Source organism: Gastrolobium bilobum, unplaced genomic scaffold, assembly GCF_033153095.1.
Source record: "Gastrolobium bilobum isolate Gb01-03AN ecotype WA unplaced genomic scaffold, APGP_CSIRO_Gbil_v1 utg8601, whole genome shotgun sequence".
Lineage (NCBI taxonomy): Eukaryota > Viridiplantae > Streptophyta > Magnoliopsida > Fabales > Fabaceae > Gastrolobium > Gastrolobium bilobum.
In genome coordinates this window covers 66,547-84,365 of record NW_026900070.1, presented here as the reverse complement: position 1 = coordinate 84,365, position 17,819 = coordinate 66,547, and the positions used below count along the sequence as shown (strand labels likewise).

General features: G+C 34.0%; 2 protein-coding genes across 2 annotated transcripts; one reads left to right on the top strand and one right to left on the bottom strand.

The window, feature by feature from the left end:
* The first annotated feature begins 766 nt into the window (after positions 1-766).
* LOC133295197 (protein ecdysoneless homolog) lies at positions 767-6,890 on the top strand. The gene is made up of 5 exons (XM_061493991.1): positions 767-1,916; positions 2,459-2,797; positions 4,584-4,708; positions 5,627-5,790; positions 6,154-6,890. Exons 1-5 carry the CDS (start codon positions 784-786, stop codon positions 6,331-6,333), a joined length of 1,941 nt encoding a protein of 646 aa, XP_061349975.1. The 5' UTR covers positions 767-783; the 3' UTR covers positions 6,334-6,890.
* Positions 6,891-8,567: 1,677 nt separating this feature from the next.
* LOC133295196 (protein NETWORKED 2D-like) lies at positions 8,568-12,467 on the bottom strand. Its single transcript, XM_061493990.1, has 3 exons — positions 12,374-12,467; positions 10,203-11,506; positions 8,568-10,142 (listed from the first exon to the last, which is right to left on the bottom strand). Exons 1-3 carry the CDS (start codon positions 12,465-12,467, stop codon positions 8,568-8,570), a joined length of 2,973 nt encoding a protein of 990 aa, XP_061349974.1.
* Positions 12,468-17,819: the final 5,352 nt, after the last annotated feature.

Sequence of the window (17,819 nt, the reverse complement as noted above, 5' to 3'; positions counted from 1 at the left end):
AGCTTCCCTAGTAAATTTTCAATATTATTGCATTCAAAATTAAAAATAAGTAACCAAACGGTGGTAGCATACTACATGCGCTTCGGTTCGTTGCTTATATTAATCCTATAACTGGCTTAAAAAATTAAAATTAAGGTTAAAGTTTGTAACAATATTAGAAGAGACTACTTAAATGAAAGATAATTAGTATATGTATAAAAAAAAAAAATTAAAAGTACGTGGAATACCAAGGTGCGAAAATTCAACCACTACATCGCTAAAAAATCGTAAATACTATGGGTTTAAAGTTTTTAAAATTATTTTACATAATTTTATCTAATATTTATTAAAATATACATAAAAAAGTGTGTGAAATTCATGTGAACCTGTCTTAAGATAAGAGAAAAAAAAAATATAGATTTCACATTATATATTTTAATGAATATTAAATAAAATTATTTATAATAGTTTTAAAAACTTCAAATCCAAAAAAATTAGAGGAGAGATATTCTTATTACAAAAATTTTCTACTATCAATTCACTACCTATCTAGTTACTGTTGGATTATTATTTTCTTTTTTTTCAAATTTTTTTTAACATTCGGTGATTCCTCCAAAAAAAAATTATACCGAAAATTTAAGATTTTTTTTTTCATTTTAATTGTTGACGGCAAAATCCTCGGAGGATTCGAAAAATAGAAAAAATATCAACTTTTTTTTTTTTTTTCAGTGTCTATAAGTTTCAAGAGGTTTATGAGTGTTTGCTTTCGTTCCCTCTCTGCAAGTTTGAAGAGCGAGCGTGGCAATGGAGTTTCCTCCTTCTTCTTCCTCGTCCATGGTATCAGACGACACCGTTTTCTACGCCATATACCCTGATTCTTCTTCTTCTTCCACCAACACCACCACCACCACCACCACCCTCCAATCGCTGCACCTGCAAATCCTGGAAACGGTGTCTCCCTTGACCAGCGAGTACATATGGCAGCACCAACCCTTCACCCTGACCCTCTCCACTCCCCCAAACCCTTCATGCCCATGTTCCTCCTCTTCCAACCTACATCACCTCCACGGCCACCTCCGTTACGGTGACAACCTCGACGACGAATGGTTCACCGTCTTCCTCCTCTTCCACATATCCCTCCGCTTCCCCTCCCTCTCCATCCGCGTCTGGGACACCGACGGCGACTTCCTCCTCATCGAAGCCGCCTTTCACCTCCCCCGCTGGCTCAACCCCGACACCTCCCTCCACCGCGTCTTCATCCGCTCCGGCGAACTCCACATCGTACCCCGTAACCGCCTCCCTTCCCCCTCTCTCCTCGATTCTCTCAACTTCCTCCGCAATTCCGGACCCCAATCGCGGGCCTCCGACCCGGTTCAGCAAGCCGTCAAGAACCGGATCGCGGAGTACCCGGAGAGAGCCAGGAGGAACATGCACAGGGTTAGGGTTAGGGTTCCGTTGTCGGTGGCGCAGGTTCTGAGGCACGAGCCGTGCATGATTTCGCTGGCGGTGGAAGGGTTCTACGACAGGGACATCGACGCCATGAAGTTCGCGGCGAAGATGGAGAGGTTTTTGGAGAGAGGGAGAGAGGAGGAATTAGTGCGCGTTTGGGTGAAGATGTCTAGGGCAATGTATGCGCAGTTGGTGCAGCAAAGGTTTCAGGCTCCCAAGTGTTACCCTATGATGCCGGAGAGGGACAAGAGGGAGGAATATGTGGAGGCGGAGTTGGGGATGAAGATAGCTTGTGGGTTGGAGATGATGTATCAGCAGCGGAAGCGTGATGGGGTTGAAGGTAAGGGCTCTACTTGGGAGGCCTTTAAGCAGAGCTTGGAGAAAAGTGGCTACTTCCAAGGGCTGCTTCCAGGTTCAACTGAGTATCAGAGATTGATGCAGAATGCTCAAGAGTACTATAGAAACACTTCTCTGCACTCCAGGGCCAGGTTGGTGGACTGCTCTTTCATAACAACTATTATATGCCATCACATTATCTTATATGAGGACTCATTTGGATTGGATAGCTCAGTGTGGGAGATACCCATTGTTTTTGGAATTGGGAAAGAGCTATTGATTCAAATTAAGTCTTGTTTCTAAGTTGGATGGAGATGGGTACTTAGGTTATAATATTATTTGTTTTTACCTCCCCAGTTTATCTTGTTTTATCGTTACTAAGGTTATCGATTCAAAGAGCTATTTTGTTATATTTGTTTACGTATATGACACTAGAGAAACCTGCGAGTACTCATTTAGATAGATAGAAAGAAAAATCCTTGGACTTACCACTGAGCTCAACAATGTAGTAAGTACCTATTGTATTTGGAGGGTACCTATCGGTTCAAATTAAGTTTTTTTTTTTTGGTAGTTGGATGGGGCGTTGGTGATTAGTCTACTTAGGTTTTAGTATAATAATATTGTTTGTTCTTAGCTTTACAGTTTATATTGGTTTTTGTTGTTTTATCATTGCTAAGGTGAAAATTTGTTGCAGTGAGTTGATGAATGCTCCTGTTAGACGCATAGATGAAATTCTTGCTTTGCCACACTCGGTGGATGATTTTAAGGGTCAGGTTGTTCCTCCATCTGATGATGATTCCTGGCTTTACAATGGAGAGGAAGAGTTGAACTCTGCTCTTATGGAAAGACAAAAGGAGATGGAACTTTATGACTTAAAACACAAAAAGAAAGGGAAAGCAAAAGAGGATCAAGATACTGGTCTAACATCTGGCTCAAATGCTGATGAGTTTGATCCTGGTGATATAGCTAAAACCATGAAGGCATTTGTCCATACCTTGTCAAGTTACAAGGGTGCTGAAGCTCCTGAAGACAGGTTAGTTTAACCATGTACTTATTTAACATATCTGATATGCATGCTTCAGACGCCTATTGTATCGACTTCTTTTCAAGGAAAGGATGTGGGTCATGAAATAATTTATTTTTCATGATGTTGATGCAGATACAGTTCCATATATTTTTTTTTAATACGTGTCTAAGTCCAACACTCCAACCGGTTAATTAAGACTGATATTCCCAGAAGCTAACTATGGTCCTGTTTGAATGAGCTTATTTAGGTTTATCTACTGCTATAAGAAATTATGAAGTATTGTACCAGAAAAGTTACTTATGAAGTATTGTACCAGAAAAGTTACTTATGAAGTATTTTTGTTTTGTTTGGATGAGCTTATTAAAACAGCTTTTGAAATCCAATAAGCTGTTGAGCTTCTTTTCATAACCTAAAGTGAAAGCTGAAAATTCTTATAATAATTTCTTATTAACTAAAGTTAACCTTGATGAATTGGCAAAACTCTATTCTTGCATAGGCACTTCTCAAAGCCCCTGTCCAAATTTTATTTACTATTTAGCTTATTCTAGACCTGTCAACCCCATCCCTGTTATTTCAACCTATATTAGAGATATTAGAGCTAGCTTGCTGAATCGCAACCAGAAGCAGGACCACCCTCAGGCAAGACCCTGTGCGAAATGGGTAGCCCCACCCCAAGGTTGGTGGAAACTTAATGTGGACCCTGCTGTGAAGCAGGGACCTGCCCTTGCAGCTTGCGGAGGGCTTTTAAGGGATGAGCATGGCTGCTGGGTCTCTGGTTTTATGTACAAAGTTGGTAGCTGCTCTCCCTTAATAGCAGAGCTTTGGGCTATTCTTGTGGGAGTACAAATGGCATGGGATTGTCACGCACAACGCCTTATAGTGGAGAGTGACTGCCTTATTGCCATCCAAGCAATCAACCGGGTAGATGAAGTTGGCTTTCAGCATCAGCTTATCAATAGCATTAGGTGCTGGGCTAACAGAGACTGGTCATTAACTTTTGTTCATGTTAGTAGGAACTGCAATGCGGGTGCTGACCGCCTTGCAAAGCTAGCCTTTACTTCTAGGGAGCCCTTCATTTTGTTACCTTTTGCTCCCTCTGTATTGAATCCTATTTTGGATTCAGATCTTTCTTATCTGTAGCTTCTTTTGGGCACTTGCCCCTCTGAAATACTAAAAAAAAAAATCGCACTTACAGCAATTGAGTGTATTTAACAAGTTCTACTTAAATAAGTACGTATATTAGCTATTTATTTATCCAAACAGGATTGACTTCTGGTAAGGTAAGCACTGATATTTTGTTTCGAAAACATGTTCCATTCCCTTTTATCTTTTTCTCTTATTTATTTTTCTCTCTTATTTTTCATTTCATTTTCTCAATCTTTTTATACTTTTCATTTGAGTTCATCTATCACCGACCTCAACTAGTTTTGGATGAAGGTGTTGTTGATGTTGATGTTGATTTTTCATTTCTTTTTATTTTATTTTTTATCTACTACTATTATTATGATTTATTATTTATTTTTCTGTTTCTTCTTTGTACTCAATCTCTTCTTGCTTTTTATCTATGTTCATTGATGCCGACCCCAACTAGTTTGGGAAAAGGTGTAACTGATGTTGACGTTGGACATGTTCCATTTGTTATATGGTAATAAATAGTGATTATTCCTGCTACTAATTAATTTTTCCTGATGCTGTCATGATAAATACACATTTGGGTGATACTCAATTTGACACCTTTGTGATTTTGCTATATCACTTTATTATGATGATATCCTGACGCTGTCTTGTAAAGGAACAAGGAAGTGGACCTTGACGTGGATCAATTTATTAAAGACTTGGAATCAACAATGAAGCATCCTGGTGTTGAAGTTGCCGATTGTAATATTGAAGAAGGATCGTCATCTGACCTGGACTTTGGTGAGTTCTTCACGTTTATGTTTACTTTGGAGCAGAGGCGGACCCAGGATATTTTTTTTATGTCTGCACATTTAGAGCGGGGGTTCGGGGGCGCTGGCCCTAAATTTTTTTTTTTTAAAAGATCATGATCATGATTCAACTTTTGGTTCCACTTCAAAAGTAAAGCTTTGGTGAATCAACCAAAGTTTTAAGGAAATAATAGATAATGATAATTAAAAAAAATAAACACCACAAAAAGACATTTGGAAAATAGTATAATTGTAAGAGTTAATCGATCAAAAACTCACCTTTGTCAATGTCTATTTGATCCAAAATTGGCCACTTTTGTTTCACAAAAAAACGTGAAAAATCCCGTGCGATTCTCCTCCACTTGATGAAGATTGAATTTCAAGAATCTTGATGTTTATTAAGATTTGGAGCTAATAAGGTTTATAAAAAAAAAAAGGAGACAAAGCAATAGGCTAGGGTTTAAACTTTAAGCTTTTATTTGTAGGGGTTGATTGGGTTGGACATATTTTTACCTTTTCCTTTAATCTTCCTATTTCTTTTTTTTCTTTTTCTTTTTACTTGACTTGAATCACCCATTCTATGTGAATTTTTTTTCTCTCCCAATTTTGTGTCTGCACTGTGTCTGCAAGTGCAGACACATGCACCAAGCTGCGTCCGCCATTGCTTTGGAGGCATTAATTATTTTAGTGAAGAAGTTTTCTCTATAAATTAAGAAATTTTACGTAAATAGATGGTCTCTTTAATTGCTAAATGTTGACCCTGTTTTTGTTTGCCTTTATTTTCTGCTAATGGATTATATTTTTAAAAGAGTTGTATTACATTTCTGTTTTTTATGATATGTCATGCATGTGCAGATTTTGGTTCACAACATCTTTTAGGGTTCTTATATTTTTATCGATAATTATGTAGATGATTCTGATGAGAGTGATATGGCTGAATCTGCTGAGGAGAATGAGGATGGAGAGGATACTTTCATGCAGTCCTATTCTGATGCTATGAATGAACAACTGAAGGCAACCACCATTCAGAAAAGTTTTGTTCGTGCTAATGAACAAATTCCAAAGAAGGATGAGGTATCTTTTTCTTTTTTGCATTTACATGAGGAAAGAATGTACTAAATGTCAATGCTTAATGATGTATAAATACCAAACCTCACAAGGTCAATTGAAACGAAAGAAATAAAATAAGTAGTTGTGTCACATAAAGATGTAAATATGTTTCATTTTGGCTATTGGTTATGTTGCTAAAGCATGGATTCTCTTTATCTCCCCCTGCTCCTTCCTTTCCTGATTTTACCATTTTATATGATAATCAATAGGGGCAAAAAGAGGATACTTGTATGTTAGTTCAGTTTCTATTTTATTCAGCAAACTTTCGCAAGAGCTCGAGTGCAGTCAAATGACTGAGATTTTTTTTTTTTTTTAATTCACTTTCAGGGAGCATCAAATGCAGCAGAGGATATGGATGAGGGTTTTTCTCCTGTAGATGTGGATGTTAATTTAGTAAAAAGCTTCCTTGATTCCTTTTCTTCCCAACAAGGGCTTCCTGGCCCGGCTTCCAATTTGCTTGGGCTCATGGGGGTGCAGTTCCCACAAGATGCCAAGAAGGGCAAATGAGGTTACTAGAATTTTTATCCAGGTTTATAAGTATTGGGATTCTCAAACGGTAAAGTCTCCGTATGACGTTTCATAACCTGTTTGCCAAGATCTTTTTTCCATGGAGGGTAGTCACCTGCTTGCCTGAGGGCTGGAATGTTTACTAGTGATGGTGGAATTGCACCAGGTTTTGGCACTCGATTTGTAAAGAAGCGTGTGATTTCCTTGCCTTGAGAGAAAAGCAATTGAACGTATATACGTAGCAAGTTACTTGGCTGTAGTACAAGTGGCAAGAAGAGAGGTGTAGGAAATTGGGAATGGAATAGTTATATCGCGAATCAATGTACATCAGAAGAAAAGGAAATCATGTTTGCAATATTACAACCAGATTTTGGATTTGATGTAGTAGTTTCCGTATAAATAGGACCATATTGAAGAGACTAATTGAATCTGATAGATACAGCTGGTATTTACTTACAAAATCATCTTGGCCATGCAGTTATTTTTTATGTCAAATTTGTGTTATCGACTATTACCACTTTTATTACCATTTAATGAAATTACAAGTTATTGTTCTAGTTTTGCACTGGGTGGAAAAGAATATTAAATTTTATCTCATGTCAGTTTGTGTAAGCAAGCAAGAAAGTACCAAACTGTAATACTTTTTAATACTTTATCAAAATTAAATTCTTTTGTATATGTCTGATTGCTTAAACTGCAGCAGACATTTTTTATTTTTGTTTATACATTTGAACACACATACAAACGCAGCAGACAATTTTGCTCTGCACTTCTTGTGTTGGTTTTGCTTAAATTATATATATATATATATATATATATATATATATATATATATATATATATATATATATATATATATATATATATATATATATATATAGTGGACCTTGCAATTATTGTTGCTTGCAGAGTTGATGTATGATCATAGAGGTAGTAAGAGATAAAAATGAAGTATCACGGAGAAACAGGTGGTATTAAGGCTTCGCTTGCTGGGAAACAACTATAATAAACAAATATAATCTAATTAGTTGGATGGTTGGATGTAAAGTTATGATGTAATTCCTTTACCCCAATGGTAATTCGTTTGACGTTCTGCATCTCTAAATGCTTCCATATTGCGCTATGAAAATGATATGAGCAATTAGCAGTAACGCCTATAGTTAAGAGCTCCACTACTTTCTCCAGAAATGGTTTGTGCTGGCTTTTGTGTTGTATAAGTTTAAACATGCACATCTAGGTTGTTTCTGGCTGCAGTACTTTCATCCTTAGCAATCCAATGGGACTCTAACATTGAAACAATTTTATGGGTAGGACTTTCATAAAGAGTTAGAAGAGAGAGCACCTTTAGCAGGAGAAATCTAGAGAGAATTTAACTGTTACCATTACTATTACTAACATTTAATCTTTTCACTGCAGAAGCTGATGCACTAAATTGGCCTCACATGGCTTGGGGAAGGGAAGCCAAGACAGTATCAGATGTATTTGGTTAACTAAGAGCATTAGGCATATACAATATTGAAAGCATGCAGTTTTCATGAGTCCTGTAGCCCCACATTCCTTGTTTTGTGTTTTTTTGCCATGAATGCAGTTGCTGCTTGTCCTCATCTTACCTAATTGTGTAAGAAAATGTTGGAGCAATTAAGCTGGGATCACTTGGTATCTAAAGCACCTTATGCAATTCCTGGGATTTATGTTAATATTTTATTTTCTCTTTGGTACATTTTTTCCTGCCAAATGATCGAAGTTGTGTGTAGACAGTTTTTCATGAACACATTAAAACATTCCGTGTCTTTATGTATAAATTTGCATAGATGCATCTGTGCATGTGCTGTGTGATTCTGTCATAGAATTTCGTAACTGTGCATGTACTGTGCATGCGCGATTCTGTGCATCTTACTTCATAATTTGCCTTTAGCATCCTTCAAAAGATTTCATTCAAAGGCAGTTTGGTATCAAAAAAGACAATTGCTAATGTGGAAAATGAACTCATGATACATGCTGGGAAAAAAAATAAATACTCAGAATACAAAGAGAAATGTACACCAAAGACTACATTTTGTCATACTTCAGCCAACTTATGGACAAACAAAAAAAAGGAAAATGAATCTCTTCCCTTCTAGTAAAATGGCACTCTCAAAACACTCTAATGTAACCTATAAAAGGATTTTCAGTAAGAGATGAAAAACTAAACAAACACAATAGGAAGCTAGGAAGGTATTTTACATATTTCCCTGTCACTTGTCAGCCCGGTACTTTCTATGCATTCCAGGGGTCATGCAGGAGAAGATTGATTGTTTCTTTGGTTTGACTCCAAAGATAAATGACCTAAGAGGAACCCTGGCCTGAGTCTCTGAATGTCTTAGCTGACCATTTTGTTGTCTCTTTGAAGCTGAGAGCCCAAATTGGTCATTCAACTTTACAAGAGCCTTTTCAATTTCAAGTTGGAGAGATGTTACAATATCTAGACCTGCTTGAAGTTCATCAGCAACTCTGTTGTTTTCCTGCTTCATGTTCAAAACCTCACCTTGGAATTTGGCAGCTTGATGGCTTGTGAACCTGAAGTCATCATCTTCAGCACTGGCTTTTAATGCCGTTGTTATCTCTTCTTGTATGTCACACAAGGATGAGAATCTACCTTGCATTTCTTCTTTCAGCAATACACTTTTTTCTAACCAGACTGTTATTTCATTTTGGATCTCTGTGAGGTGCTTGAAAATCGGTCGAGCATCTGATTTTAGAGAATACTTTATGCTTCCACTACCCTCTGATGATTTCCCTTTTTCATCAAGTTTTGATACCTCAGACTGCAAATCTTTGATAGAGGTCTCAAACTTCTGTATCTCAGTGAAATAAGTACTGAATTTTAACCAGAAAGTTAAGTTCTCCTCTAGAATTTCATCAATTTTCAACCGGAACTTCTCTTCAATGGCCGATGTAGATTCAGGTTGTTCAATTTTTAAAAGTTCCTCAATGCTTTCTTTTTCCGATTGAAGAATATCATCATTTCCCTCCAAGCTTCTCTGCAGGAGACCGAGTTTCTGACGTAGAAGTCCTATCTCTTCATCTTTCATGGCATTAGAAGTCTTCAGTTCTTTCAGCTGCAAACATGAATCATTGTTGTCTCGATTTTTCTTCTCCATTTCAGAAAGTTTCTTCTTCACATCTTTGTAATTCCGAAGAGTATTAGTGTACTCAGTCAGAAGAACTTGTTCTCTATCCTGCATTCCATTCATAAACATTTGCCGCCAATCAGGTTCATCTTCTTGTGCTATTGCTTGCTCCTTGGGATCAACTTTGAGAGTATTCTCTGTCTCAGGTGATCTTTGCTTAGCACCATTTTCTAGCTGTTTCTCGAAACTCTCTGAAGAACTATCTTCTTTGTTACTTGCCTGGTGCTGGCTGACTACTTGATTTTCAGTAATAGTACTCACAGCAACTGTTGCTTCTTCATCACTATTGCCAGGATTGAGAGTCTTCTCTTGTTCTTTTAACTCTTCTGGAGATTTGTTTTCCACTGGGGTTGCCTCTTCCATTTCTAAGGAACCATTGACATTAACCTCATTCACTGACTTAACCTCATTTTCCAGTGAACCGGTGACCTTAAGTTCATCATCTGTGTGTACACCATTTTCTGGTGAACCAGCGACCTTAAGCTTGTTATCTGATGTTGGATTATGTTCTGCAGTACCGGCAACCTCAAGCTCCTTATCTGAATTTTTAGCATCTTCTACCAAACCAGTAAGCTCCTTTTCTGACTTTTCATCATTCAGTATGACATTGCCTTGATTCAAAGGAACTTGTGCTTCGGGCTCATGTTTCAATTCAGCTTGGGCTGATGAATTCTGTTGCGTCTGTGATAAATATGTGACCTTAATCTCCTCACCTGGCTGCACATTTTGGACTTTCTCTGAGAGATGATCAAGTTTACAACGTGCTTCAGTGAAATGGGTTTGGAGATTGCTATTCTCTTCTTCAACAACTTGGTTTAGATCCTGTACTGCATGCAGTTTTTCTTCCATTTCCCTCAGTTGGTCGTACAATTTATTTTTGTCGTTGATCAAACTTTCCTTATCACCTTCCAGATTTCGAATCTGGTCTTGAAGTTCATCAGTTTCGGTTTTCAATCTATTTACTAGAGCATTCTGGGATGAAACTGCTGTTTCCAAGCTGATCACTTTGCTCACAAGCTCATCAATCTTCTCTGCCATTTCTGCCACACTAAGAGATGATTTGGAGCCAGCTTCAAAGTGCTCTTTGAGGTTCTCCTGTAATGACTGTAATTCCTGTCTCCGCTGACTCAATCCATCCACATCTTCTTCCAAGTCCTTTGTTTCTGCTACTTTTTTGACATCTCTTTTGGCCCTTGGCTCTTTAGAATTGCTTTGATCATAATGGAACTCGTCCATGAGAGAGCTTAACTTGGCCTTGACATCCTTTATCCTTTTGGATTCAACTCTGGTTTCATCAAGTGATCTTTCTTGTTTCTCTTGCAACTGGGCCAATGTCTCTTGGCATGATTTAAGAGCAGCTTCTGCCATCAAACGACGAGCTTCGTCATCTTCAATAACAATACCTTCTCCAAGTTCATCTTGCAGAATGGAAACTTTCTCTTGCAATTCCTTGATCTGCTGCTCAGTTTCCCAGTACCTAGCAATGGCATTATCATAAGAGCTCTTCACGAACTCTTTCACAGTTTGTAGAGCCAGAATCTGTTTCTGTAGCTTGTCAACCTCTTCAAGTGCCTCCTTTCTGCTCAATCCAGATTTAGCAACTTTAGGAGCAGCACCTGCGGTGGTTGTCTTCTTGGATTGAAATTTCCTTGTGGCTGTTGCTGTTGTTATGACACTTCTTAAATCTTTAAGGGGAGGCTTTGGAATATTTGTTTTGAATCCTTCTGGTAGTTTTTTTGGAGGCCTTGGTGATCCATCGTCATCCTCTTCATCCATAAAGGGGACTCGATCAGGAAAAGCAGAAGCTATGGTGTTGTTGGCATTTTGCAACTCTGTTGATAAGTGATCGTATCGTTCGGCTAAAGCTCGGTAAGCCTTGTATGTAAATTCCACAAAGTTTATTAGCTCTGGTCTCTTTTTGTAATACATTTCTGCTCTCTTGGCAAAGGAGTCTCCATCTTCCTCTATGAGCTTCAGAACATTTTGCACTTTTTCCTCCATATCTGCATTTTTGCTTATGTATTTTAGCTTGCCAGGAACATAGATGCATCAAAAGCACATAAAAGTTGGTTGTGTTGATCTTACATTGGCATCTAGCCAAAGTTCAATCAAATTCTAATTTAATTTTCTAATTAACAATAAGCAAATAAGCTCCTAGTTCAATCATTACATGCACATATAGGATAGATTAAGCATCTCTTCTAAAATCCTAAAAGCATAGGAAATAACTTCAATAGTATCCCTAGTTTCTCAAATCAGTATTATGTTTAAAGCAAAAAGTGAGGCTGTACAACATGATCAACGTTTAAAATTTTTGAAAAGCATTATATCAAAAACAGGAGAAAAAAAAATTTGAGTCATGGGAACTGGACAAAAATAAGATGTGAACTGAATGAAACATTGGGTTTTGCGAATATAAAAGAGTTGAATCCCAAAAACTCTATAAAAACTAAAAAAGTGACAGAAAAAGTGTAAACCTTTTGATTAGTTCTTGAAACCCAGTTTTGGAAATCGTAGTATGCAGAGTAGCATATTCAGAATCATATAAAAAAAAATTAAACCTTTTGAGTATATAGAACAACATCAGATCTTCCTTAAACCTCCAATAATGCGACACTGAATTTTCTGATTACTCATAAAAATCTTATATATACTACTCCACTTTTATGTAAGGCAAGCATAAAACTTTAAGGTTTAATTCCACAATGAATTGAAATTGATAATCGAAAGTTCATATACATTAATTTAAAGTTGTAAGCAAAGCAATAAGTTACATTTTTCTGGCATGAACATGTACAAAAATTCCATCATAAATTGGAAAGTTGATCCTGATTTTTAATATGAAAAAGAAAATGAAGAAAAAAGCTCACCTTGAAGGTTTTGCTCCATCCATTTTGATTGCTTTGTTCTGATGTGGCTAGCCCACCACCATGAATATGCATTGCTTGCCGCTCTCTGCAACATATTGGTTTCTTCTTCTTCTTCTTCTTTCTTATCTCTTTTTTTTCTTTCCCCTTGGTCCCTGATACTGAGATCTTTACAATGTGAGAGTCAAAAAAACATGCAAACAGTGTTTCTCCTTTTATTATTCTCTTCTCTATCTATTAAAGATGGGAAGAGAAGACATGGATTCCATGACAGCAAAGGAGAAAAAGAACATCATAGAAATAAATAAAAAAACATGAAGAAAAAGAAAAAAGAGATTCAATGAAACAGAGAGAATCACAACAAGGGGGGTAGAGAGAGAAAACGTGGGAACTAAGATGTTTTGCTAATTATGGGATCATGGAGGGGAGCAATCTTCGCATGAATTCAATGACCAAACCTTCCCTTTTGAAAAAGCGTTGAAATTAAAAAAGATTAACATATGACATTAGCAACGACCCACGTGCCCGTAGCATGTTCCACTTCCACCTTTGCTTTAAAACCCACGTTTGAGTTTTCTTTTTCACAGTGTCTTTAAAGTTAACCAAACCGACCACAATAAAAGAATCTATATGTACCTTTATTTCCCTCTTGTAACTCTCTAGTAGTTTTCTTAATTTTATCGTACAAAAAAGTTGCTTAGAAAAGCTGTGACGATGGTGGCCATGGCCGACTTTTGTCGCAAAAAGTTGACACTTTGTGTAACGAGGCACCTAAATAGAAAATTGGGTTTTTCTGTTATTTTTTGCGGCATATACCATTCGCTACTTTGGCATGTACTCATACTATAAATAGAATATGGTATACTAAATTGTTTTGTCCTTTTATTTATTTTTTATGAAAGTTATATATATAAATTATTTTCGTTTATAATTTTTATATTTATATCTTAATCGTTGATTTTCATCAATTAAAAATTATTATTTTTATAAATCAAATTCATTAATTAATTATTAATGTGCAATAAATAATAATCATTGATTGACGAAAATCAACGATTAAGATATGATTATAAAAGATTGTAAACAAAAATAGTTTGTAACTATAACTTTTCTCTTTCTTTTAATTGATAAGTTTGTATTGTTTTGAGTAATTATGTTCTTTATTTATATTGTGTAATAAAGATTTGCAAAGAAAAATCAAATTCCTTTCCAAAGATAATTCTTCTCTATTGTTTAACACTATCATATAATATATAATAAGTAATTGATTGGTCCTATTCCAACATCGTTAATTTGAAAAAAGTTAAATTTTTTAAAAATAATAATCCGTGTATGTAGATTTATGTGAAAAATATATATTTAGTTTATGAGTTTGATGTTTGTCATTTTAAATGACACAAATTATGTTATTTTAATAGAGAGATATACATAAGGAATAGAAATCATTGGAGAGAAAGTGGTTGGTTTTTTTTTAAATTTAAATTTTAAATAAAAAATTATTATGTGTCTATCTCTCTCTTAAAATAACATAACTTTATGTCGTTTAAAATAACAAATACTTTTCCCTTAGTTTATATAACACAATTCTAAGAGGTCTTTCTTCTATATGTTACAAAAAAAAAATTAACCATTTGCATCATCCTACAAACTATTTTAGTTTATAAATTTTTATAATCATATCTTAACCGTTGATTTTCGTCAATTAACAATTATTATTTTTGTGAATTAAATTCATTAATGAATTATTAATTCGCAATAAGTAATATTGACGGAAATAACGATTAAGATATGATTACAAAAGATTATAAACGAAAACTGTTTGTACGTATAACTTTTCTCTTTCTTTTATTTGATAAGTTTGTATTGTTTTGAGTAATTATGTTCTTTATTTATATTAAGTGTAATGAAGATTTACAAAGAAAAAAAAATCCTTTCCGAAAGATAATTCTTCTAAATTTGTTCAACACTATCATATAATAAGTAATTGTTTGGTCCTATTCCAACATCGTTAATTTGAAAAAAGTTAAATTTTTAAAAAATAATAATCCGTATATGTAGATTTATGTGAAATACATATATATATATATATATATATATATCTATATATATATATATATATATATATATATATAGTTTATGGCTTTAATATTTCTAAAGTGAACGTAGATAAATTATCTATATTCACTCCCAAAACGATGTCGTTTTGGATTGAAAAATTAAAAAATTAACCATTTGCATCATTTTACAAACTATTTTCGTTTATAATTTTTTATAATCATATCTTAACCGTTGATTTTCGTCAATTACCAATTATTATTTTTATAAATCAATTTTACTAATCAATTATTAATTCACAATTAAGATATGATTATAAAAGGTTGTAAACGAAAATAGTTTGTAAGTATAACTTTTCTCTTTCTTTTAATTGATAAGTTTGTATTGTTTTGAGTAATTATGTTCTTTATTTATATTAAGTGTAATGAAGATTTGCAAAGAAAAACAAAATTTCTTTCCAAAGATAATTCTTCTCTATTGTTCAACTTCAACACTATCATATAATAAGTAATATTTTGGTTTGGTCCTATTCCAACATCGTTAATTTGAAAAAAGTTCAATTTAAAAAAAAAAATAATCCGTATATGTAGATTAATGTGAAATATATATATATATATATATATATATATATATATATATATATATATATATATATATATTAACATAATTCTAAAAGGTCTTTCTTCTACAAATGTTAAAAAAAAGCTAACTATTTGCATCATTTTACAAACTATTTACGTTTATAGATTTTTATAATCATATCATAACTGTTGATTTCTGTTAATTAACAATTATTATTTTTGTAAATTAAATTTATTTAATTATTAATTCACAATAAATAATAAGGGAAAAGTGTTTCTGCAGTTAATGCAGATAAGTTATCTGCATTTATTCTTAAAACGACGTTCTGCAGTTAATGCAGATAAGTTATCTGCATTTATTCTTAAAACGACGTCGTTTTGGGATTGAAATCTTAAAAAATTATAATATAAGGACAATTATAACCCTGAAATACATTAAAATTACAAAAACACCATGATTTCCGCCCCAAAACGACGTCGTATTAGGCTTACTGCAGATAACTTATCTGCAGTAACTGCAGAAAAAACGAACCCAAATAATAATCATTGATTGACGGAAATCAACGATCAAAATATAATTATAAAAAGTTATAAACGAAAATAGTTTGTAAATATAAATTTTCTCTTTCTTTAAATTGATAAGTTTGTATTTTTTTTTGGGAAATTACAGGGAATCGAACCGCATACCTAATACACCTTAAACACACCCAACACCACTAGGCTATCCCTAGTGGTGCATTGATAAGTTTGTATTGTTTTGAGTAATTATGTTCTTTATTTATATTAAGTGCAATGAAGATTTGCAAAGAAAAACAAAATTCCTTTCGAAAGATAAATTTTCTCTATTGTTCAACACTATCATATAATAAGTAATTGTTTGGTCCTATTCCAACATCGTTAATTTGAAAAAAGTTAAAATTTTTAAAAATAATAATCCTTATATGTAGATTTACGTGAAAAATATATATTTAGTTTATAAATATAACATAATACTAAAAGGTCTTTCTTTTTTTTGGAGGTTACAAGGAATTGAACACAACACCCTACACTACACACACTCCTAACACACACACCCTACACTAAAAGGTCTTTCTTCTATAAATGTTACAATTTTTTTTAACCATTTGCATCATTTGTTTCCAAAAATTTGAACGCGTTATCGCATCGGACCAGTTAAGTAAAAAGAGAAAAAGTAAAATAAGATAACAAAATAATATTTTCGTGGGATTTATATTATGAAATATAAAAAAATATATCATCACCCTTAATATTTACTTTTATATTTATTTATTATCAAGTTTTCTCACTCTTCATTTCTTTAATTTTCTCTTTTTCCCTTAGTAGAGTTTTTTTAATTAAAAATTTTCAAGATCCTTCTCTTATTGATTTTTCTAAATTTTGAAGCAGTAATTACTAACTCCTCTAAACTCCATTTATAGTAATAGCGGACCTATGTTATTGCACATGACTCCAAGTGCAGACAGTAGTAACTTTTGAAAAGTTTGGAATTCTTAAGTATCGACTCTCAAGTTTAGGCTTTTTGACCCTTTTACCCTTCATTAATTAATTAATAACCATTTATTCCCTTATCCAAAACTATCTATCAATATACCCCTCTTTAATCGATTAACTTGAAGATTTAATCGATTAAATGGTCAAAACTGGCAAAAATGATTGACTTGAAGATTTAATCGATTAAATATCCCTCTTAATCGATTAAATATCCCTCTTAATTGATTTAATCGATTAAAACTTATATTTAATCGATTAAATATCCCAAATAAGCATGAAAACATTGATTGAATGAGACAAACACGGTACTAGAGGTTATTTGAATTTTGAATTTAATGTAATAGGAGTTGATTGTGATTTGTATTTAATAGGAACTGATTGCGTCCTATTAAATACAAAACGCAATCAGCTCCTATTAAATACAAAACGCAATCAGCTCCTATTAAATACAAATCACAATCAACTCCTATTATATTAAATTCAAAATTCAAAATTCAAAATTCAAAATTCAAAATTCAAAATTCAAAATTTAAATAACCTCCAATACACGAAAAACTGATTGAAGATTCTGCTAAGTATTGTTATGATGAATATGCAAGACGGGAAGGGTTCGTTGTTTGCCTTGATCGTTGTCATCGTTCCAAGGTTGACAATAGGATCACTTCGCGCCGTTTTTCATATAATAAGCAAGGTTTTCATGTGAGAGGTAGAAACGGAGTCAGGCCTGTTCATGTAAATCAATTCAGTTTCCAAGAATCATTTTTCTTTTCGTGCTATTGCTAAATCAAACCATTAACAGTGTTTGCATTTGCTTATCGAAGCAAAAAGACAAAAAAACACCGTAACTACTTCAGATAGATTTTAACCATCAACCAATACATTGGAACTCAAATTCTCTCAAAGAACTGAAAGTAATTCATATTTAAAAAAAATAAAAAAAATTCTCAATTTCCAAGAATCGTTTTTCTTTTGTTGGTTTCTTTGTTTGATTGGTTATCTATGCTTGTTGATTTGCTTCATATGCATGGAATCTTCTTTTGTTTATGGAGGAGATTTGACCTTTGTTGCCTGTTGGGAGATTTAATCGATTAACATGAAGATTTAATTGATTAAATCTTCAAGTCAACCATTTTTGCCAGTTTTGACCATTTAATCGATTAAATCTTCAAGTTAATCGATTAAAGAGGGGTAGATAGTCTTGAATAGAGAGAAAAATGGTTATTAATTAATTAATGAAGGGTAAAAGGGTCAAAAAGCCCTTAAGTTTAAGTGAGTTTTTTTGGTTTTATGTTGAAACCACT

Excerpts from the sequence above, each read along its gene's own strand:
- LOC133295197 (XM_061493991.1), top strand. The coding sequence starts at position 784 with ATGGAGTTTCCTCCTTCTTCTTCCTCGTCCATGGTATCAGACGACACC. Across the intron at positions 1,917-2,458 it reads TCTCTGCACTCCAGGGCCAG|TGAGTTGATGAATGCTCCTG; the intron begins GTTGGTGGACTG and ends AATTTGTTGCAG. Across the intron at positions 2,798-4,583 it reads GCTGAAGCTCCTGAAGACAG|GAACAAGGAAGTGGACCTTG; the intron begins GTTAGTTTAACC and ends TGTCTTGTAAAG.
- LOC133295196 (XM_061493990.1), bottom strand. The coding sequence starts at position 12,467 with ATGTTGCAGAGAGCGGCAAGCAATGCATATTCATGGTGGTGGGCTAGC. Across the intron at positions 11,507-12,373 it reads GATGGAGCAAAACCTTCAAG|ATATGGAGGAAAAAGTGCAA; the intron begins GTGAGCTTTTTT and ends GCAAAAATGCAG. Across the intron at positions 10,143-10,202 it reads AGCCAGGTGAGGAGATTAAG|CCCGAAGCACAAGTTCCTTT; the intron begins GTCACATATTTA and ends TTGAAACATGAG.